Source organism: Nesoenas mayeri (assembly GCF_963082525.1).
Source record: "Nesoenas mayeri genome assembly, chromosome: 10".
Lineage (NCBI taxonomy): Eukaryota > Metazoa > Chordata > Aves > Columbiformes > Columbidae > Nesoenas > Nesoenas mayeri.
Genome location: NC_137560.1, coordinates 19,657,101 through 19,680,939, shown reverse-complemented (window position 1 = coordinate 19,680,939; position 23,839 = coordinate 19,657,101). Strand labels below are relative to the sequence as shown.

General features: G+C 44.7%; 1 protein-coding gene across 6 annotated transcripts in view; it reads right to left on the bottom strand.

Annotated features, from left to right (window-relative positions):
- Positions 1 to 1,029: 1,029 nt before the first annotated feature.
- Positions 1,030 to 23,839, bottom strand: part of ARIH2 (ariadne RBR E3 ubiquitin protein ligase 2) — a 32,442-nt gene continuing 9,632 nt past the window's right edge. For 3 of the 6 annotated variants that reach the window (XM_080350231.1, XM_080350234.1, XM_080350232.1), the window contains 13 exons: positions 16,441 to 16,508; positions 14,690 to 14,753; positions 12,236 to 12,383; positions 11,410 to 11,531; positions 10,450 to 10,559; positions 9,321 to 9,438; positions 7,798 to 7,848; positions 7,677 to 7,698; positions 6,047 to 6,198; positions 4,845 to 4,988; positions 4,437 to 4,505; positions 3,441 to 3,524; positions 1,030 to 2,985 (listed from right to left, as the gene is read on the bottom strand). In XM_080350231.1, coding sequence (XP_080206357.1) covers positions 2,914 to 2,985; positions 3,441 to 3,524; positions 4,437 to 4,505; positions 4,845 to 4,988; positions 6,047 to 6,198; positions 7,677 to 7,698; positions 7,798 to 7,848; positions 9,321 to 9,438; positions 10,450 to 10,559; positions 11,410 to 11,531; positions 12,236 to 12,383; positions 14,690 to 14,753; positions 16,441 to 16,508 — 1,224 coding nt within the window. In that variant the 3' untranslated portion in view covers positions 1,030 to 2,913. Of the gene's footprint in view, positions 2,986 to 3,440; positions 3,525 to 4,436; positions 4,506 to 4,844; positions 4,989 to 6,046; positions 6,199 to 7,676; positions 7,699 to 7,797; positions 7,849 to 9,320; positions 9,439 to 10,449; positions 10,560 to 11,409; positions 11,532 to 12,235; positions 12,384 to 12,672; positions 12,783 to 14,689; positions 14,754 to 15,613; positions 15,960 to 16,440; positions 16,509 to 23,839 lie in introns of those variants that run through there. The other 3 variants (XM_080350233.1, XM_080350235.1, XM_080350236.1) reach the window with 3 other exon arrangements.

Below are 23,839 nucleotides of genomic sequence, written 5' to 3'. Positions count from 1 at the left end.
TGTCAGTCACTTCACACAGAACCAACCGTCCCTTGCTCTGCAGGTTCTGTCTTGGAGTCTGACCCTCTGTACAACAGCAATACGGGAGTCATCCTGCCCGGGCTGCAAAAGCAATAAGTCCTGTTGCTCACCAGAAAGCATAGAAATAGGATCTGTGCGTGCAAACCAGGACTTTCAACACCTTCAGAACGGGTGTTTTGTTTTCTTTTAAGATAAGCAGAACTGCTGCTGAAGCTCTAGTTTCCGAAAATTTGAAAGAACTGGGGGGCACACTGTGCAATATGCATTAGTGTTTCTCAGCCAAGCATCTTGGCAGTCTGTGCAGTAAGTCTGGCCGCAGCTATCCGGGCTAATTTGCCTACAAACAAGGATTCCTAGCAAAGCATTTTGTGGGGGCACTGGAGAGGGAGGAGGGGAAGAAGGCAAGGGTGGGAGAAAGAGACAGAACCCCATTCTCATCTAGCTCAAAGCTGGACAACTATGTAACAGAAGTGAGAGCTCTTTGGATTAGGAAACTCCACACACTTGTTCTGCAAAGAGATTAAGTGTTATGCTAGTTACATTTAGACAACAAGAACACCAGCTTTTATCCTAATTAGTACTTTGCATGTTACATTTTTTTTTAAAGAACAGTTTAAACACCGGTTCTACACACTGCAAACTGCTGGGTCTCGGTCAGCCTTCCCCCACGCTATCCCTGTCCCAGGGCCCAGTGTGCCCACACTTGGCCAGTCATTAGGGAAGGGAAGAGGAAGGGACTGACCTCTAGAATATATCATGGGGAGGCCACAAAGAGGCTGCTGCTGGGAGCAGAGGAGGTGATGAAGTCAGGAGACAGCATGTGGAGCACAGATGTATTTATCCCTACGGCTCCAGCCTAGAGGGGAGCAAGGACAGAGCAGGAACACAAGGAGCCACAGTTCTGGAGATCTCCTGCCCAGCAAGCAGCACTGCACCCCGAAACTACGGACCCCCTCCCTCCCCCACTCCCCGGCTCCAGCCACCTCTCTGCAACCCTCCCCTGCCTCTGTTTCAACCCCCATTCCCCTGCCAGCATGTTCCCCCGTTCCCTGAGGATGCATCCCACAGCAGGGAAGGGAGGAAGGGAAAGGAAAGGCCTCTCCGTTTGTAATTTTCTGCTGTGTACAACAAACACGGCCATAGGATTAGCTCCTGTAATAGCTATGCCTCTTAAACTGATGCAGCTTTCATGTTAAAATCCATCTGCCCAACTGTACTTGCTGCAAATACTTGGCTCACATGTCTCAGGTACATGAAAAAGGCTCAAACAGCAGAGTTAGCTTATTCTGACATGCAGAATTTAGCACTTTCCCCCCACCGCTTTAACTTTTATCAAGTGACATTGTATAAGAGCAACAGAGATAGAGGGATGCATCAAAGGCAACACTTCCACATACAGCGTGGAAGAGACTCCCATGAGTTCCTCACAAAGGTGAAGATTTCCTCAGCTCAGACTGCACCTCCACGTTACTGGCTGCAAACAACGTGTTTCTGGTGCAGGTGACATATGTGCCTGTGAAATCCGGACCTGTGGCCTGCTTCCTTCACCAAACGGGTAAGCATCAGCATTTCAGTCACCTTTTTCATGGTAACCCCTACTAAATGAACTAGGTTTTCATATTTTTATTTTAGTGTATATTTTACATTAGAAAAAAAGAATGTTAATAAAAAAGCTCCACATGCTCCTAACAATCAATTTTCTGATAAGTCCCCACCAGTATCAATACTAATATACAAATAAATTAATTTTGCTAGTTAGTTTTCTGCCTGGCTTTGTGCAGGCTCTGTATTCAAGTGCCCATCCACATTGCCAACACGTGGCAGGGAGTGTGTTGTACACAATCTCTCCTCCTCAGAATGCAGCGGTGTTTAGTCTCACCTTGATGAATGGGATCAAATTTTCTCAGCCATGTCACCCAACAGGCACAAATAATCCCTACCAGGCTGCACGGCGCTGTTATAACATGGATTGTTTCACTCTGCAAAAGCCCCCAAGCCTTGATTAACAACTGTATGCTACTATTCCCTCATCACTCACTTTGGCAACACAACACCCTCCCCACAAAGAAAACAAAAAAGGCAAAAAATCTACATGGAAGACCTAAAATTCATCAAATGCAGAATGTGACCTGACTCAAGGCATATCCCCCAGCATTAACCTGGCCTCTCCCCCACAGTTCCTCTGGTTGCTTTTGTTTGTTCAGCAGGATTTTGCACAGCTGATTTACAAGAAAAGAGATGCCACATGTAATCATCCCAAACGACGGCCACTGCTGGTACTGTCGGGTCAGACACAGCAGAAGCCACTCTTAACGCCAGCCAGTCTCCTCCTGCAATGCCAGGGCTACAATGCCCCGGTTAAAGGAGCATCGGGAAATCTAGCCGAGATATTTTGTAACCTCCTTCAGTGTCTGGGAGGATTTTTGGGTCAGAGGAAGGGAGAGGGGGGGAAAAGCCCATTAAATTTACAAGCAGATTAAGGAAAAACACTCCACTGCCAATTTATTTTTAAAAAGGGTTGTGTGTTATTCTAAGGTTTGTCTGTATAATTGTACAACCGTTGAAAATTACATAAATTGTAATGATCTAATACTATTAACAGCCATTCAGAGAAAAACTCCCTCGCTTTCTGAATCCACCAAGGGCAGGAGGGAAACGCCCCAGGAAATACGCCAATCTGAACTCTGGCCTCTAGCCTGGCAAAAACAGAAACAGAAAGATAAGAGAACAAACTGGACTAAGATGTGGTGTTTGCATGTGTCTGACTTGCAAGGGGAGGGGTGGCTTTGTCCTTGGCCGTGTTCTCCCAGAGGCAGTGCCTGCTTATCCCGGTGAAGCTGCCGTCACTTCACTCGCTGCTCTCACCCCTGCACTTTGTCATTTCCTCCTGTCTTATGTGTCGTGGAAGTCTTTCAGCAGGGTCCTCCGTCTCTGCTCTGCTATGTGCATCTGATTCTCTAAGTCCTGGTAAAACAGAAGGTAGAGACCGTGAGCATGAGCTCCCCAGAGAAGAGTTCATTGTCTTTACAGAGAGGCTGAGCTCAGACAACCTTCACACGTCACATGTGCTTGGGATGACAAGATCGCAGATTCTTTTCCTTTCGACCTGGGCTCCCTCTGCAGTTACCTGGCTCCTGCTCTGTCTAAAAAGCTACGTGCTTAATGCATCTGCTCTTCACCCACATGCAGATTCCTTCAGAGCTTTGTTGGTCACGTTTCAGTTTGCAGGACTCACTGTGGCCCTCCCTCCTCTCCCACAAGGCAGCAAGCACTCCACTTCTACAGCATCTGCTGCCTAAACGTGACTTTCTGGATCTAGTTTTGCAGAACCCGCACTTGACTGCCTTAGCGCTCACACAGAAGTGTTAAGCCCAACAAACAAAATCTGTCCAGCAGGCTCAAGAGAGCCGAACACTCACCCCTCTGTCGTAGCTGTCTGCTCGCTCCACCTTCCACGAGAGGTTTTCGATTTCAGCTTCCAGCTGGGCCTGCTGGTATTCAAACTGCAGAGAGCAAAATTAAGAGACAGCAACAAGACACTAGTTTAGCGGAACAGTTTCACAGCACACGCTGCACTCGAGGAGCAGACAAATGTGTTCTGCAGACAGCTGTGCTGGCAGAGCAGGTTTGTGCCTCCTCCTTGTTCACCTTCAGGCAGACAGCATCACCCCTTCCAGGAGTTTCTTGTGTAAGCAGTCCCCAGCCTGCACCACTCAAAATTCACTGCAAGTGAGAAATATCTCCTAACTCAGCTCATTTTGCCTTAAATAGGTCATGAAATACTCTCGTGAGCAGCTCTGCAGGCAGAGCAAAGAGACTGTCAACCAGTGCTGGGAGCAGTAACTTGTTCCACAGTCAGATCCAGAGGAGAAATCTGTCCACAGCCTCAGAAAATACACATATTGCTACGGAGAGAGATTGGATAAAAGGTTTTACTGGACAACTGAATCAAAGAAACAACTTCTCCAGTGAATTCAGGGCTGTTGTCCAGCCTGTTGGATGCACCAAGCCAGCAAGTAACTTACAGGAAAAATAGAAAGCAAAGCTAAACCCTGATCCAAGGCTGGAAAACCAATCCTCCAGCAGCTCCTCACATGGGATACAGCCTGCAGAAATGTGTTAAGTCTTACCAAGGAGAAAAAGGCACATCCAGCCTCAAAACTGGCTGGACAAATTGCTTGTTAGTGAAAGTGCAGTTAAGTGCCCTGGGAAAATAATGTCATGTATCAGAGGTCTGAGCTGCTGGTCAACTCGAAGTGAAGAGGAAAGGTACAAAACCACCTATTATTTATGCTGTCCTTATCTCAAACTCAGGATTAATATTTCAGACATTGCCAAGCTCTGGAATTCAGCCCAGCATGCTGCCAGCTGCACCCCAAAACACTATCAGCAAAGAAAAGAGCAAAACATCTTACCAGTTTCTTTCTGGGACCAGACTCCATGTAGTAGGCATATGGATATGTGTACTGCAGGGTGTAACGACACTGTCGGGGAGTGGAAGAGAGAGAAAAGAAAGACAAGAGTCTCAGATTTGGAAGTCAGCACAGTCATATCTGTGTGACCGCCAGAGGCTAAGAAGCCACTTTCTGACCAGGAAAACTGGATGTTTCATGGTGGAATTTCCTACACCTTCCTTGGAAGAACTTGTGCAGTTAAATATGACTTCATATAGGTCACTTCCAGATGATTTTTGGCTAGTTATGTCCTAGACCAGAGGTACTGCCCCACATACCCACAATTCCTAAATTCCCCATCTCACTTGGTGTTGTGAATTTAGCATTCTGGAGTGTATTCTCTGTGCCAAACAACACACAACTACCCACCTTTGCAAGTAGTTTTGCAGCATTTTGTAGGTATTGCCAGTCTATCCATGTTCCCAAGTTGTTCATAACTCTTTCTTGGATTTTCTCCTGGATTCGTTGGTATGTCTGTGCCTCCAGCTGTAGGCTTTTATTGTGATTCTCCCACTGCAAGGGGTGGTGGTAGGGAGAAAGGGAAAGAAAAATAATGCATGAGACCAGAATATTGCTGCTGTAAAAGCACAAGCTCTAGCAAGCAGAAATTGAAGTGGGGCAGGAGTCCAGCAAGGCAAGACATGCTGTGGGGAAGAACAGCAAGGCAGCACCGCCATAGCAAGTGGCGGAGGTGGAACACAACAGACTGAGAGCGGCAAAGAGCAGGGAGCAAACCTAGCTCCTCCGAGTGGGAACGCCCTCCGGTCACACAACGACCTCGTGTCTAAGAACATGGAAAGTAACGGTGATTCCCCTCCTTAAAGGATTTATATAGAAAGGTCAAGAGTTTAAATTAACATTTCACATGGGCTCAGTGAACTTCAACATCCATGTGCACATTGTAAACATGGCCGTTTCCCAAAGCCTGTTGGTCTGGCTAGTGATGGACACATTTATTTTACCACAGGACTTGGCTCATGATATGAAGAATAAACTCATTTTAATGGGGAAACTGAAACGCAGCAGCATTTAAGCTCTACCACATTCTCTTCCAGAGGTGCTTCTCTAGAATTGCACTGCATGGCCAGGTGCATTGAGCCTGCTGTGTGGACAAGGATGCTCTAACGGCAATATTACATGATTACATTAAGAAAACTTTGCGACAGCCAATGGAGCTTTGAACATGGCAGAGTTTATATACTCTTTGTCTCTATAGAGACATACCACAAGGAACTGAAGTTCCCTGGTCCTGCAAGGGAACAATTGGAGCAACATCTATCTATGCAGCAGCACTCAGCCTGCAGGAAAATGATACAGTGGCATACAGGTAATGCTGATTTTCTCTAGCACAAGGAAATACAGGAGTGAATATGATTTGCTTTGGGTACAACACTACTGGTTTGGATGGGACTCGAAGGGCAGTGTTTTGAGTGAAAAACAACAGGGCCTGAAAATGCTGCACAGATTGTCTTTGGGCAGTTTCTTGCACGGAGATTGCTGGCAATGACCTTTGCACCAGGCAGGGAGCATTAAAAGGCTACAGCAGCTCTGGCCAAGGAGATGTCTCCTACCCTCTCAAAATAGAACAAGTACTTCTTAAGGGCCTCCCTGGCCTGTGCTTGCTGACTCTGGTTTACAATATCAGGATTCTCTTTGTACCGACTGCATTCGTAGTACTCGCTGCCGTGAGTCTTCCAGTCTCCCAGACACATCCAGCAGAAGTCTGCAGAAAATAGCAAAAAACCCACTGTGATGCAGAGAAAAAACCTCCCAGAAAGGAAAGCTTCAGGAGACACAGCCCATCTGTTTTCAGATATTCCTGCTAAGCCAAGAAACATACATTTTGTATCATCTTGCATAACGGAACACAATTGTGAGCCAAAAAAGAGCCTGTCTTGAAGATTTTCATTGTACAGCCTCCTGTGCAACTATAGAAAGTAAATCCTGAAGTGCTGTGCCCTGTACACCAAGAGCAATAGGCAGAACTGAACTTGCGCTCTGCACAGGCTGCCACTCGCGATTAAAGAAGAGGCAAGGCCGCGGTCTTAGTTGTGAGCTGCATCCTTCCCACCACGGGCACACTGCCCCATGCAGACCTCTGGCTGAATAAAGCAGTTCTCTTGAGAAGGGAACTACCCAGGTAACTTCAGATATCAGTGGTTTATGATGCTTCAAGTTAGGAGCCACTGAACTGGGAAGAAAGCAGGGAAAAAGAGAGCAATAGCAAAACCCACATGACAGTTTCTTCATTTCTGAGCAAGGCTGTGAGTGTTCCACTGGGAAGGTAAAGATGGAGATTAAATTGCTACAGTAGGAATCACTTCTGTGTTATTCAAGAGACTGAAATTCGTATTTCCAGCGTTCACCAGCCTCTGTGAGTGCCTGTCACCATGGTACCTTGGCGCTTGCCTGCTCACCCTTGTCACAGAGCTCCATCAAAGCACGTCCAGTGCTGCTGAGAAACCCAAGGCAAAGGAAATGATAGAGGACAGCAATCTTTAATCATCTTCCAAATAAGGTTCTGATACCATAATGTTTCCTAGCGGCACACTTAACTTAGAGGGCTGAATACAAGCCATCCCACTACAAGGCAATGGAGATTAATTCTGACATGAAAAGATAAATGCAAGAACAGGCTGTCATTTTGTAGGGCCACATAATGGGCCAAAGACACTCAGGCTGCTAATTGCACAGGGGTGGACTGAGAAGTCCAACAGATAATGTTACGCAGACCAATTCACAGCTCCTGCAGTTTCATCTGGGTTGAAGCTCATTATTTCCATCCCTAAGCAAAAGGACTTAAGCTGATCTGAGTAAATGGCTCAATTCTGCCAGTATTTTCAGCTGATGACAAATAAAATTACATGGAAAGCACATAATACTCTCCTCAGAGATGGACTCCACTGTTAATACTATGGCAGAGATGAAGACTTCTCTATATAATGGACATGACAGGGAGAGGGAGCCAAACCAGCACCGAACCAGAGCCCGGCTGAGATCCCAACCAGTGGGGAAAAGGAAAAATAACACTATCACACACAACCCTGTAATTCACATCCTGTTCACCTTTTACGAGGGGGAAAAATATTTCAGTCAATGTTCAAAATTTGTCTTCATATCAGAAAAAAAAAAAAAGAGAAGAGAAGAGAACATCCTCACTAACAAACCCTGCAGAGAAAACCGCTTCCAAGTCCTACTCACCATGCTTGCATTTGGAGCATTGCTGAAAAAGAAGAGACAGGAGGCAGCAGTTAGTGGAAAGTGGGGAAAAAAAATTCTGCTTAGAACAAGGAAGGTCTGATGTATTCAAGGAATTGCTCACCATGTGATTGCAGCCTCCGTTCTTTTCAATACAGATATTGCACTTGGGACACTGGGGAAACAGAAGCGTTTGTTAGATCCAGCTCTGTCTCTAGCAGCCTTCTAGAGAAGGACACCACTTGGGGGATTATTCCCCTCCTGTCTTTTTTTGTTTTAATATGCATACATGTATATGACAATATTAACATATATACACCCTGCCTCGCACCAATTCCTGACAGCTCCATTTAAAAAGGAAGTAGAATGGCAAAGCCAAGGAAATTCCACTGCAGCACTGGGCTGCTTGCTCAAGAAAACAAATTTGCTGTTGTTACTCCGTGTAAAACTGAAGGTCTCCCTGAGTTACCATTTGGCAATTGCTCAGGCATAGGGATGTAATTAGTCCACATACGACAGTAGCTTTCACAGCTACTTGTACTACAAGATAATCAGCACTCTATCCCACCTTTAGCCACTAACAGATGACAACTCAGCTGCAGAGAACCTGGCTGACCACGATGAGAGCCGCTCACTTCTCCACCTCACGGATGTCCTGGAGTGTCAAGTTCAGTTACATTTTTTGGGTTGCACAGGTACAAAGGATAGAGCGGGTTCTGCTGCTTTTTATAGGTTTTAATGGCAAGCAAAATGTATGCCAGGACAATGCTCAAAATAACAGAACCTTCTACAAACGAGCATGGCAGAAACAATCCCATCACCTTCCTTTGCACCTTTTCCAGAGAAAGAAGGGAATTTAAGATCTCTAGTCTAAGTACCCACTTTGCTAACACAACTGAAGCTTGCAGCTAATTAGCACTGTCACAATTGTCATTTGCTATGGTAGAACGAATGCCAGCTAAGCACTGGTTTGAAGTCAGGCCACAAAATCCAAAAAAAAAGCCATTAAAAGTTCCAGTCTGCAGACAGCTAATCTGGGGGATTAAGGGAGTACATCTATGACCTTTAAAGACAATACTATAAGCAGACTAGAGTGCACAATATGCACTACTTCTGAGTAGTACTACTTTTTCTTGGGTCTAAAACTCCTAGAAGTACTTAGATGTCTAATTTACAGACTTCATCTGCCCCATTTTGCTGTCCTTGCCAAATCAAGACATTATGTCCCTCGCCTCCCAGTTCACAGTAATCCATGCAGTTCAGGATTAAACACCACTAGTGCCTTATTTGGTACAGACTCCGCACTTACTATACTCTCTCCTTCCATTTTAAATACATCTCCACTGATCCTTTCAAAGCAGCCACAATTCTTTTGCCTGTGGGAGGGCAGCACACCTGGCTGCCAAAGACATTCACACCAGGTGTGGAATAAGGACCACCAGGTCCTTACGGCAGGGGGGCAGCTGGGTCTCCCACATAAAACATTCCCAAGGCATCCAGCTGTTGTCTACCCCAGTCCCCGTGGAGCTGTGAGAATTTACCCTCTATGAAAAAGCAGCACACAATGCTACGTATGTATAGAATTGTATCTTGCTTCCCAGGCAGGACTAGAGGACAAAAAAAACCCAAGCAGTTGCTTGTCCTTACATCTTTAGTGTGAGCGCTGATGTAGTTGGCTGTTTCGGAGTCATCTGCACACTTGGTGAGCCATTTCCGAATGGTAGCACAGTCTGTGGGTGCGTGGTACATCTGACGACACTTAAAGCTTAATGTGGGGAAAAAACCAAAAAGACATATTGATTTCCGAGAAGTGTCTCTAGAATTGAGGTTTTCCTGATGACCAAGATCTGAAAGGCCAAGGTAAGGGATGCAAATGCACATGTGTATGACCAGAGTACAAAGAGCAAGGCTGAGCTCCAACAACTCCCCACCCCCTTGCGCAGAAGCTGGTGTCAGGATGAGTGTAAAATGAGGTCTCCTCTGCCAAACCACATGTCTGAGGGCTGACACATCCCTCCTAGAGTCCACCTACGTCTGCTCCAACACAGCTGCAGAGGCCTGGGCTATACCAGTGGCTTTACAAGTAGCCTGACTCCAGTGGTCGATACCAGGGAGCTGCATTAGCATAACCTGATCAGCCCCAGGTGAGTTAAGCCATTTGCCTGGAGATACCAGTAAGCTGAGCCTCTAAACCAGTATTGCGCTCCACAGACATTTGCAGCAGCAGTGATTCTGCAGACCCAGGAGCAGAAGGCACTCCAGCAGCCCCACAAGCTGAAGTCTTTTTTCTCTGGTCCCACACACGCTGGAGGTCAGACAAGGAATATCAGTGTTTCTATTCACCAGAAATGTATTCTCACATGAGCCTCAAAACACACCAGACAGTCTGGAAGTCAAATACTTGTAATAAACTTAAAAATTCAATACCAGCAGTGAGGCCATATCAGTAGACACCAGCCACTATGTCTGTATCAAAATATGTAACCCAGCCAAAAAATGAGAACAGTAGAGTTGTAACCCCTTCCTTACTCAAGCCCTGCATTCCCTGGTTATCAGAACACCCAACTCCCAAGGAGTTTAGGGAGCAAGAGGACAGCTGACCACCTGCAGAAGTCAGACCCCAGGTGTCCAATTACTCAAGCTAACTCAAGTTACAAACAACTCTAGCAAAGCATTTGAGATGCTTCTCCACTCTGAACCTGTTGGAAGGCAAACAGAGTAGCTCTGAGGACAGCAGACACTTTTGCCGTGACCTTTAACCTTCTCTGTTGCTTACCAGAAGACCTCATTGCAACGATTGCACTGCACTCGCCGGGCTTTTGGCTCTTGTACCTGTATGACCATAGGACAATCTGCACCAGGACACAGCTGCAGCTGATAATGGCTCTGTGAACATACCAAGGTGGGAAGATCAGCAGTGGCTGCGGAAGAGCATTATCTATTCAAGTTTAACCACTGTTATCCTCAAAAACATACAAGTCAGCCATTTCTTGTTGAAAAAGACTGAAAACCTCTTCCACATTAGGAAGGGGAACACCAATTACTTACAGCTTTTATAGAACAGGGAATTCAAATGGAGAGTTACAGACCAAGCACAGCAACACAACCATGAGACCCCATCGAGACACTGAACAAGCAATTTTACTCCATTTGAGGTCTTTCCCTTTTCTCTCCTTAAGCCACAGAATGTATTCAGCTGCTTTCCTGTGGTGGCTGTTCCCTCCCAATTGATCTCTTATTGAAGAGAGGTGACACCTCTCTTTCATACTGCTTTCACTGCTTGAGTATTCCAAATTACCAGAATACTCCTGCACATTTAACCTTAACAACTGCTGCTTTAATTTTAAAAAAATCTCACGTAAAATGTTACTGAGCAAGCCAATTCAGTTGAGCCACGCTAAGATCAGGGACTTATTTTCAGAACCTAAAATCTCTATACTAGAGCAAGAAGGGCTTTAAAACTCAGATTGAAGTTCTGAGCTGCAACATTCTGAGAATACTGAAGCATCAGCCAAGGAGTTACTGGGTGACCTTACAGCAGAAGTTACTTTGGCAACCTGCTAGGGCATTCTGTCAGCGAGGCTGTCCTACAGGAGCAGCCGCATCATGTTTATCAGGGACAATTTTGCTGCAGGTACTGCAGTTCTAATCAATGATGCAAGACACTTCAAACGACATTTCTGCAAGTCATCGGTGAGTTGATCCAGGGTACTTTAAAACCGAAAAAAAGCAATACCTCCACATAGTCCCTGAAGAGGTAGCGCCTATATTTGTCTTTCAGCTCTTCACTAGGCAGCAATGGAAACACAAAGTCTTCTGGTGTCCGAAGCAGGCAGTCCTGAGCCATGCAGGAGACCCCTGAAAAGAAAATACAACACTTGAGCGTGGTGCAACTTATAACGAGCGAATGCACAGAGAGCATTCAACAGAGTTTCCTAGGTGCCATCTGTTGTTGTGGTAAGAGAGACACAACTGCGAAACAAATCTACCAGGGCTGCTGAAAAGCAGAAGCCCAGCTGTCTTCACTGAAAGATGACGGGGCACATGTGCATCCAGGACCAGCTTCAACCAGTATTCAAGTGCTTCAACCAGCATTCACAAGGTCAGAAACTTGAAGTAGAAAATTGCATGTTACTGCCATGGCAGCATGAAGGACAGGCTAGGAAAAGCCCGAAGCAACTCCTGGCAGCTCTTGGCTTCTACCCAACAAAGGGAACAGATGTTTACATTCAAAAGCACTCCAGGGGCAGTGCAACAACACATCATGAGAGATGCAAACTCAAAATGCAGCAAGTCTGCAGCTTCAAACTTGTTACAGTCATGCTCTCGAGATCACAACAGGAGAAAAACAGCAAATGGATCTATGGACTTGCACGTTTTGTTAGGCAGGAGCAGCGCTCTCCTGGTGGCTATGCCAATACTAACCAGGGATCCAGGTAAAACTACTAGTTCAAGTTAATACTCATTCCATGCTCCATTTTCTTATTACTGAGATGTTTTAAACCAATTCAACCAGAACGGCCAACAAGGCAAATATGAGCCCAGCACCACGTTGAACTCACCAACTCCGACACCATCCTTGACGAGCACCGTACAGTGCTGCTCCCAACAGCTGCGACAGAACTGGTGTTGACAAGCCAGAGAGAGCAAGTTCTCCTTCCGCACAAACTGCATGCACACCGCGCAGTGATGGGAGGAATGTACCATTGCCTGGCAGAGAGAGAAATCAGCGTTATGGTGAAAGCATCCCAGCTCTCCCAGCGCATTTCACCCCACCTGCAGGCACCTGCATCACCGTCCTTGTGACAACTATCTCAGGTGAGCTCCAGGCCAGAACAGGTTCATGAGCAGCTGATGTGTTGGGGTGCAGCACCACCCCGACGTTTGGTCCTTCTCATGAACCTCTAATCTCACGGAACACAACAGTCATGGAACAGCTCCTGCTTCTAATCTAGTGCTACCCAGAACTCACCTTTACTTTTTTGGTTCTTACTCTCACCTTATCTGACAAATGAGGAAATACACTGTTGTGCTGATCCCTCCTTGAATTTACTGATATTCTCTGTTAGCTGGGCCAGACTGTCGCTGCTCCACAGGCCCTGGAGAGCCGTTACAGCGGGAAGCAGGCTTAGCAGCGCCCTTTTTCTGGACAATGATTTTTGGTAAGTGGAGAGGCGACTCAAGGTTCAGCGCGTAGTGTTTATACAGAGAGAAAAGAGAGTTCACAGACCATCATCTCGCATCTCATATCTTCTGCCTGTGCTACATTTGGCAAAGCAGGCATCATCCCTTCAGCTGAAAAGGATTAGAGGGTTTGTTTCAAGTCAGGCATAATTAGGCTGCTGCTTCACCAAACCACTGGGAAGCAGTCTGGGTCTCCCCTTGGGGAGCGCAGAGCTAATCCCCAGGTGACAGATCCAGCCCTTGGCACGTCTCGGCTCACCCTTGGGACCTGAAGATCTATGTCTAGCACAGCACCATCCAAAGCAAGGCTCAACAAAGCTGTTGAGCTCACAAAGGACTTTGTGATCCTATTTCTCGTTTCACAGAGAAGCCATATAACTGCTTTTTACCTACATAAACCTTCGCTACTCTTTGAGAAGCTTGTGCGAGGCAGCTGCTGCTTCCAGAGCTGGTTCTGCACGCCGGAGACGCAAAGCAGCAGCACAACACGCAGCCGCGTGACCAACAGAGCTCCGCTTGTAGCATGACCACATGGAAAAGGAAATAATGCAACTTTGTTCTAGGCCGTTTCACTTATGGACCAACATAAGATTCACCGAGTCTGCAACTGCATTGATTGCCCGGATCAACTGTGCAGCCTGAACAGCATGCACACCACTGTGAACCTTCGCATGCTGCCCTCGGCGCTCAGCCCTATAGCTTCTCCCTATAGGGGCAGTTATTCTACAGACTCAGTATGAGCATCTGTCCCCAAAATATCATCATTCTGCACTGGTACAAAAAGACCATAACTAATTGGCTAGCAAACTGAGTTTGTCAAGAATTAAACTAAACTTTTAACTGTAATACCTTTCTTCCCAAAATCAAATCACCATTGCAGTGGGGAGCGCTTAAGTGACAGCTGGTATAAGATTCGGACAAATATTAAAATACACGGACTAATTTGCAGGTATGATAAATAACAGAGATTTTTTTCTAGCATCTAGGGAGATAATTTAGAGTCCATGAAGCTTACCCCTGTCAGCTGCTTTAGCATTCTCACTCTCTGCTGGTTATGAGTCAGCTCGGAGGTCAAATCAGGCTTTTAAAATCTCCCCTCCCCCCCCACCCAAAGAGTGTTTCTCAGATGTAGTATTTTATCACTCAAAAGCTGACACATGGCAACGTGTTCCTGGAGTAACTGTGGATTGTACCAAGGCACCCACTGTGAATGAAACCTGTAAACATGCAACAGGAAGCTTCTATTTAAAGGGGAAAAACCCCCAAATCTAAAGACCTGTGTAGCCCCAGCTGCAAAACACAAGCTGTTGGTTCAAATATCACTATTGACTGGCTCAGCAGCAACACCACTGGGAGATTTGGCTTCAGCATCTCTGAGCAGAGCAGTGCAGCAAACAGTCGTCTCAGGAAAAGAAAAAATGTAAAATAAAAATCTCTGTTCCAGGCACAGACAAGCTCTGTTCACTCTGTGCAGCCAGAGTTTCCCCTGAGCGCCTTTTACAGAGAGCAGAATTGGAAGCAGCGAAGCCCATGCACTCTCCTCCCTCCATCGTGTACCATCACTCACGCTAAAAGAAAGGGCTCAATTTTCTTAAGGCAAATAATTCTTGAACACTACCTGCGAGACAATAGTAAAGCTGCTGTTTAAATGTTAGACACCTCTTGAGTGCATTCTCATTTAAAAAGTAAGCACTGCATTAAGTTAGGGTGTTGGACTTGAGTTTGCAGAGGGTTAATACAGGACAGATGATGCCATCAGTAATGCAATCCTCCGACGAGGTGGGTCGGAGGTGTCTGCCAAGGGAACAGACCAAAATAGTGAGCATACTTACATGTTTGGATGAGGTGGGCTGAACTCGTGCTTCTACTAGCAACTGGGCAGCATTTGACTTGTGCCTGAAAAGGCAATTGAAGAACAATCACATTGATTTCTGAAGACATTTTGCTTTGTTAAATTGATCCTTCTCGCCTGATTAAATAACAGGCTCTGTGCAAACGGTAGGGTACGTTTCAACAAGGAAAGTGGAAATGCATCCTGTGTGAGGCTTCTTAATATAACGAGCTGAAGTCTCATCAACAACAAAACTTTGAGAGTTTCTTCAAAATCAGAAACAGAAACAATACTTCTCCCAGTAATGGAGTAACATTTCTCTCATGCTCCTCCATGAATATCTTTCTACAACTCTCTCCCTCCCCCCAAAACATTATTTTTGAAGCTGAGATTTTCTATCCACACTCCTAGAGCAATCCTAAGCCACTTCCCATTATAACACACTCCAGCAAGTGTCTGTCTCCTATCCCTTTGTAAAAATAAATACATTTAAAAAAAACAAAATAAAATCAAGCTATCCTGGTTAGGTCTCACTTTGACGCCAGTTTATTACCTAGTTAAGTATTTATTCTGTGATAGATTATCACCCCCCAGGCATACAAAGCTTTAGAACTAAACGTGTTTTGCTGTTTGCATTTCCATTCCAGAATAATGTTTACATCTCAATGAATTCTGAAATAGTGGCATCACAGTTATGCCCACACTGTAAATCCTTCCTCCCCAATAGCACTTTTGTAGTTGTATGAGGGAGCTTTTATTTGGCAATGTCAATTCACACCAAGACAGAAGTTTGAGGACCAACTCAACTGGAGAACAACTTGCAAAGTCGTAGCTTTAGAAGTAAACTCTTCTCCGAACTTTCTCTTGTTTAAATCTCATTAGTTAACATGCAGAATTGCCCTGAGCTGCTATGCAGGAATCTCACCTTCCCCAGAGAAAAGCTTTCAAAGGATGCATGATAACCAAAGATGCTGCAACAATATCCATACATGAGATGCATTTCCCATATGTCCTCTGGATGAAGTTGCTGGCTACAGGGCCAAAAATGGCACAGCAGAATGAGTCAGGCTGATATGTTCTCTATTTTCAGACAAAGCTCAGTTCTGAGCCAGTATTAACTGAAGGGGCTGCCAGACAGCAGTGCCTCCTGACACACTTCCCATATATGTTTGGGCAGAGTCCGAACCTTCCTTCTGCAATCAGCTGGAGGACTCTGTTACGATGACACTGACCAAGCAACGAAGGGGCTGCAGTTCCCAGTTCTCTCTCACCATCTTCCCCTGCTCTCCAAACATTAGTCAGCTTGGAAAAAAACATCACTTATGTTCAGAAGAGAAAAAACTTCAACGTGAATGTACTACTAAAGAATATATCTGTTCAGTGCTCCTTTATGATTTAGGGGTCATTTGTTCAAAACAGAATATACATTATCTATATATTGGGTAAAATGAATAAATATAGATGCAGCACTGTCAATCTGTTATCTCGAAGTTTAAGCTAAATGCATCTACAGTGTTCCCAGCATGGCAAGAATCACTCAGACTGAAAGACATTTGCCACTGATACCCTCTGCCTGTTTACAAATGTGTTACAGACAATGCAGCCTCAACAAAACAGTGGTTTTCCTCTACTCCCTGGAACAGCCTGCGTGGCCTGCTTTCAGGTTCAAAGGCGCTTGTCAAAAAGACACCTATGGACCACGCTGAGCATTCTTGCAAAGCACTGAGCACAGGAAAGACTATTTACACTTACCTTTCCAAAATCTCTGAGATTTGCCAGTGGAAACTAACTAATACTAGTTTTGCGACAGCATGTGATACCTAGGTGGGGAAAAAAAAAGTCAAGTTAGGGATATTTTGAAGCCACAACTCTGCTTAGGAGTATGATCTTCTTCCAAGACTAATCAGTTGTACAAACCCAGTACAATATCTCAGTGATACTCAGCTCCCATTACATTACCAGACACAAGGTTCACAGTCAGTGCACCTGCAATATAAATGAAACACGGCTGTACCCCAGCTATCTCACATACTTAAGTCACAACAACTCAGAGAGGAAGGAATGAAGAATTCACTGCGTTAGTTTCACTGCTCATGGAAGCCCCACATCCAGTTCTGTGGTCACCACTTGAGAGGCCCAGACCAGACGGGATCAGGGTCCTTGATAAGTGTGCAAAGTTGGTACCGTGGGGCAGACAGATCCCACGTACTGAGCTGGAGAAGCAGTAACAAGCTGCAAGGCAGACATGTTGTAACGGCAAAGGGTATAGGGGAAAAACCAAAACATTTTCCCTAGTCTTCACTGACAAGAACAAAGTTACATGCTGGCCTGGAATAGGAAGATGGAAAGCTACTGTGACAGGGCACATTTCCATGCAGAGTTGCTTGCATTACGCGGACTCTTGGCAAGCACCAGCGCAGCCTGTGCTAGCCCGAGCACTCTCTAGAATACTGCAACATGACATTTAAAGTCATGTTACAAGGATACAAGCAAACAAGCCCTCCTTTGCTTCTGAATATTAGTTTATTTCCAAAGAAACCAGACTGGTCTGCTAGCACAATAAGGCTTGTACCTGCCAAGACCACAGGTGTCTGCTGAGCTGTTGGACCTTCAACCTGCCTCTACACCCCTTCATGCCTTTATCCTATGGAGTTCAAACAAAGTAGGTCTCCTGCAAATAAGACACCCCTTCCAGGGGGATTTGGAAGGCTCCCGACCCCCCTCCTCACTCCTCCCTGTGCTAGGAAGCACCTGGGCAAGCCCAGTGGTTTGCACATTCTGCATTTAGACACCCACTGATGTTAAGGGCTCTATCTCCTGCACTCCAAGACACTCTCTCCACTACACAAATAGAAAACAGAGCTCCTTCTGTTCGAGCCGCAGGAAGAGCTCCCTTTTTCCCCTAGAGAAGCTGTCAGTCCCAATCACCAGCTGAAAAGCCATTAAGCCTTCTTGAATCCTGCTACAAGTGAATCACAGGATCCGATGTACTAGTAAACCAGATACACAGCAACCCTGAAAGGAAAAACAAGCAATGGTCACTCCTACAAAGCAGCCAGGCTCTGCACACCTCAGGGCAGAAAATCCATGACTCATCTAAATCTGCTCCAGTGAGGAGGTGCAGTTTCACAACACAACACAACTGACCTATTCCTGCCACACAATCCTGCCCCGCTCCTGAACTGGCATTTCTCAGCGCTGGACGGCTGGTTCAGCGAGTTAAACCCACGTAGCACCAACAACACGACGCAGCCGGCGTGTCTCATTTGTTCTTATCCACCTCCACTTTCAGATTTTCCCACTTTGCTGGGCACTAAAAAAAATCCCAGCAATAAGAGGAATTTTCAATGTTCAAATAATCCTTTTTTTTCTAGAAGAGCCAAAGCATCAGGTCGTGTTGTGTTACGACCTGGTATGTCACCTTTTCAGAGCCTGAGGTGCAGCATCATGACTCCACGTACTCCATGAAGTTACTTGTTCCCAGAGAAGGCACCAAGTACATTCAAGAATGAAGATGTATAGAAAGAGAAATACAAATACTGGCATATACATTTCTGAAACCTAACAAACTATCCTGACAGAATCAAATGCTTTTGAGTCAAAGTGGCAGGCAAAATGTGGAACTAATGCTCCAGAAAGATGCCAGCTTAATAGATCTAGAAGAATAACAACGCTTCTGTTACCATTCCTATTTTGCTCCAAATGCAAGCACTGATGGGATCATGTGTAATGCTAATTGTATTACTTTCATCATAAAAGCTCCAAAGAATAAAACGTTTTCAATTGATAAAGCCAGGTTCATGACATGAGTCCACTTTCATAAAAGCCCTGAAGCAGAAAAGTTTTTGATACAACCTGACTGGAGGGCAAGCGATCTCACAAAAAAGAAGTCCCAGAGTCAGCCAGTTGCAGCGACGTACCAGAGTCTGCTTGGCATGGAAGTCCTAATTCTTACATGTTAAAGATAAATAACATTCAGACTGTAAGAAAGAGGGATGGGAGAGGAGCAGGTAAGTTATGAGGCTGGGGCTGTGCCTGCTGAGCGGAGTCTCATCACACTACAATCTACATCCTGCTCACGAACAGCAAGGCTGGTAATTCAGGAGGCAAATGTGAACAACATCGGGGTCAACACTGCTGGAGAGACTCAAGAAAACAAGCATGAGAAGAAAAACAAGTGTTTAACAAAAGCCTGCTCCTATTGATTAGCAGTGCTCCCCAGACTCTTCAATGATTGTGCATTCACAATGAGTGAATGATTGTACCAAGTCAGCCAGTTCTTCCACAGTAACACCCCAGAATAATTGAAGTATTTCTTTGTAAGCAGGAGCCAAAACATGCTGAGCACAGAAAAATACACATGGCAATCAGAAGTTGGGTCCATACGTACATAATTCATTACCTTACAGTACCGGAGAAGCAAAGAACAGAAGCTGATACTGCTGAACTGTTCAGGCAGGAGACACCGATGCCCATGCCGTACGCAGCCACTGCAGCTTAGGGAACAAACCTTGGTTTCTGTTTGGACACACTGTCCCATACAGCATTTCCTGGACAGTCCAAAGTTTCACACAATGAAAGATCTCAAACTTCCAAAACATTTCAGGAAGAACTACAATTCAGTCCCCTATCAGTCACTGGGTGCCAGAAGAACCTCAAGTTATTCCGGAATAATAATGCTTTGTCTCAAACACAAAACAAATTAGAAAAGAAGCCTTGGATGAATTGTCAGCTTTGCTTAAACTTCCCTATTCTCTTTTCAGAATACCAAGACCCCCAAAGACGGTGAGACAGCTCATTCGCTGTCTTGCAGGTCATTTCAGTAAAATAGTTCTACAGACCAAAGTGCAGAAGGGAATGGATATTCTAGATGCTGCACTTCTATTTTAGTTTTTGTCTGCAACTGATGAATTGTGCCAATGCTTCTACACAGCCTGACTTCTCCAGAGCTCTTCTATCTGTGACTAAATTTATTAAAGCTTAGAAGACGAAAGCTGAAAGCAATAGTCATACTAAAAACTTTCTTTCCCTCACTCTCATTTCCCCCATTTTCTCACCATCAGCTTCAAACTTTAAGATCAAAGATCAGCTCCAAATCTGAACCTGGAAAATTTCTGACTGAAGACCAGGCTTCTTTCTTCACAATGGGGTGGCAAAGCTGGAGAGACAGGAGATCTCATCCAATCCGCAATTTCCAGCTTCACCTTAAAACAGGAATTCAGTCACAGAAGCCTCTTCCAAACCTCCAGCAGCTTAGTTTTGGCTTCCCACTGATAGAAGGCTGCTGATTGCCAGAAAAGGGCACCAAACACTGAGGTTCGTCGCGGCACTGAACAAGAGGCGCAGTGTCTGTGCACACAGGAAAGGTGCCAAGAGGCAACTGCTCTGCACAAGGTAAAGACTCTACAGGAGTTGCAAAAAAAGTCTGAAAAATTTACATAGCGCTGGACAAAATTAGATTCTGAAAGCAGAACAAAGGAAGGCCACCACGTTAAATGCACATCTATTCATTTTCTGAAAGAGAACATAGTATTTTTTTTCCTTTTTATTTCTACCTCCATTTATCTCCTGGGTTCTTTACTCTCCAAGATAAGCAAAATTCTCACACTTTTGAAGTGTGAGAGTCTGGCACTCCCTAGGACAGAACAATATCAAAAGAATTTGCAAAGCAGCTCTGCAGGTACCTTGCTGGGTTTGGAGAGCTCTAAGACAACTACGGCTCAACTTGCTTCCCTAGATAAGCTGTTAGAATAGCTGAAGTTTCACCTCTTCTCTACGGGAGAAGATCTTTTCAACCATGTCACTTTGACAGCCGCTTATTCAGACAGAAATGTTTCCTAAAAGCTAAAAAACCACTGTCTTTTGTAGAGCTTACATTCTACAGAAATTGCTCATGCATATTTATGTCGCATGCATATCTCATGAGTTCATTTCGCTTTTCTCCAAGGGATGGCCTATTTTTTGGAGGTGTGTTTCCATCCTCACTTTTGCAGAGTTATGGTAACTAGAATTTAAAACAAGAATCATCATATGATTCTCGGAGAGATTCAGTTCAGAATGAGTTGGAGATATTATGATCTGGTTGGAGCTGACATCCATGGCTTTGCACCAAGCTGACAATTCCTGTTAAATCAGGGTTGCACTGAAATATCTGGCTGAGATGAACACAAACTTGGCATAAAGAAATGCGGCTCCCATTTCTTCTGCTTCTGCCAGTCAAATGTTTTCATAAAAATAGATTTAAGCAAATAGGATTAATATTGAGAAGCCTTTCTTTTAATCCATGACTAGTTTTTTGTTGGTTCTACAAGGTAACTAAGAACTTGGGAAGATATTAGGTTTGTGTGTTGCATCAAAACTTCTAAAAACACACTCTTAAATTCTTTACAACAGTAAAAACACAGAGCAAGAGTCTCTGAAATTGTTGCTGTTGGTGAGAAATGACAAACAAAATAGGAGACTGAATTGAGTTTGCAGTAGATAATAGTAACACCTCAGGAAGAAATTGTACTTTCTATCAAATAATTTTGCTGAAGAAGAAAATACCTTCAGACATGCTTTACTTAAGGATCCTGAGGTAAAGAAAGTGACCCACAAATGGAAAAAAAATACTATTTTACATTAATTTCTCATGTGCAAAGTAGATCTGACTCCCTCTAAACCCCACTGGAAAAACTGCCTGACTGTCCTGTTTTTACTAGAGGATTTCTCAGAAAACTGCAGAAATATCAAGAATTAAGAAGAAACAAAAGGGCAACCAAAAAGCTTTTGGCGGGCCACATTTTCTTCTTTGGTTTGATCTACCCATTTTTAAAGCAGAATTCCAACATGCAGTCCTGGTAGAAAACTCATGGGGTTGCAGGGGCTTGAGCTGCGATTAACATCATCTGCCATAAACACCCTGAGTGTTCAAAGTCTTGTGGCAAAGTTCTCTGCACCTGTTACCGGTTTCTGAGCATTAAAAGGCTGTTTTGAAAAACAAACTCAAATTAATCTCACTTATCAGAAAAAAAAAAAGACATAGCTGCAAAAAATAAAACCAAACAGCCAGCCTGCCTTTTTTTTTACTGGATTAAGTCAAGCTTAAAAAAAAAAGTGAGAAAAAGCCTTCCATCTTTAGGTTTCCCTCACAGTATTGCTTACAATTTGTCTGACATTTCAGGCACTCTCCTGATTACAGAGTTCAGGCTGCACAGGGAAAAAACCAACAATTTAGAGTCTGTAGCTGCAGTTTCGATACCACAGAAAGGTTTTGACAAAGAGCACGACATGAGCTCTGTTTCATCGCAGGGTTTTAATCTGCACCCTGTCACTCACCGACCTGGTGTCAGTCCACAAGATTAGAAGCACATTTAGGAGACAGAGCACAGCTTGGGAACGACAAATACTGCTGGTGTTATACACATAGTTTGTGAAGCTGTCGGTGAACAGCCTAGTTGGCCACATGCTGGAGAAAGGGGATCTCGGGTTAAATTCTAACTCCTTCTTTGCACGTACATGTTGCTTTAATCCATCTGCTCTCCTACACAGGAGAGCAACAATTTCAGCTGCAGCTGCCAACAAACAGGATCAGTAGGACTCAGCTAGGAAATCTCAACATACGTATTTCTCAAGCTGCTAGGCTATTCCTCTTGAGGAGATTCAGAAATAAATTAAAAATAAAAAAAAACCAGACTTAAGCAAGATAGTATGCCAGAAGGCATTATTACAAAATAGCTATGAGATTCCTTCTTTGAAAGATTTAGAGCGATAGAAACGCAGTAAGAAAGCTGTAAGACAGCACACGGATAGGAGATTGACAGGAGACTCCCCAGCTGGACTCATGGGGTTGTTCTTTCGACGTGGCACAGGGTCTGAGAGCATCAACACCCTGTGTGCGCTGCACCGCGTTTCCCGCGCGCTGCCGCAGCCCCAGCAACAAAACACAGAAGATGGGGACAATTCCTTCTGGTGGACAGAAAGGAGGATGAGGAGGATGCACAGGGAGGTGATAACCTGGATGCACATAATGGTGAGCGGTGGCTGAGGACACGCAGCAGCGCGCACATGTAGAGCGTGGGTCTTCGGTGACTCTGCAGCGAGTAATCCCCGCTCAGCTCCAAACACCACAGTCCTCGACTCCACAATCCCAGCTTTGAAGAGCATTTTCCTTTTGTTATCGAAAGATGAAGAGGAGGGACATCTGCTTTGTAAAATGGTGTTCCATGGTACAGAACAGCTCATCTCTGCTGTGGCGTCCTCAACAGGCTCAGCATACAAACTTGGCACAACGCTTGCTTCACGCTGCTCCTGTGATCCCGCTGTCCAGCTGTAAGCTTGCAACATGGAACACTTACTGGAAGATTGTTTCAGCATTTTTAACGACTTGTGTCTTGCCTCTACCTCCCACCAAGTTCATATCCATCAACAGCTGTGAACACATTTTTTTCGCTCGCTGCAGAGTCATACTGGCTCTAAGATATACTTAAGGCGTGAATCACAAAGAAATGTGTGGGCTGTAATCACCCTCCACATTTATGGCTCATTTTTCCAACCAAGTTGAGAATTTTGGCAGTTCTAAGCACTAAGGAAAAAAACCTGATTTCTCTCCTCAAATGACTTTATGAAGTTGTCACAAGGTTGCAAGGTCCAGGCCCTCCAGCCAGCTCCCTTATCTTGCTAACCAGAAGTCTACAAAAACTTACTACACTTAAAAAAAAGAGATGACTTTTAAGAGCCAAAATAAAACATGCACTGAAGACATTTACAGAGATATTCATGTCCTCCTGATGTTTAACACTCTACTAAACCTAGCAGGCAACAACACAGCTTTCATATAGCAGAACTTCCCAGATCTGTTTGAGAACAAAAAGTCGGTAGAGGACAAAGGTACATCCCAAACTTGTGTGCTCCTAAGGGTTACAGCTTCAGACTGGATGCCCCACATAATGTTGGCTTGATATTAAAACACAGAACATGGTACAGATATAAACCTGCATTCCTGACCAATCTAGGGTTTACAGGTACTTTGCAATAGCGTGTTATCACACCAAACAGTACCATGGTGATTCTGTGGAGAAGTTAAATTTGCCTATCAGGGTCTACCATTTCTAATAAACAATATTTAAATATTTATTAACTGCTTACTAATATATACTAAAATTTACCAGCG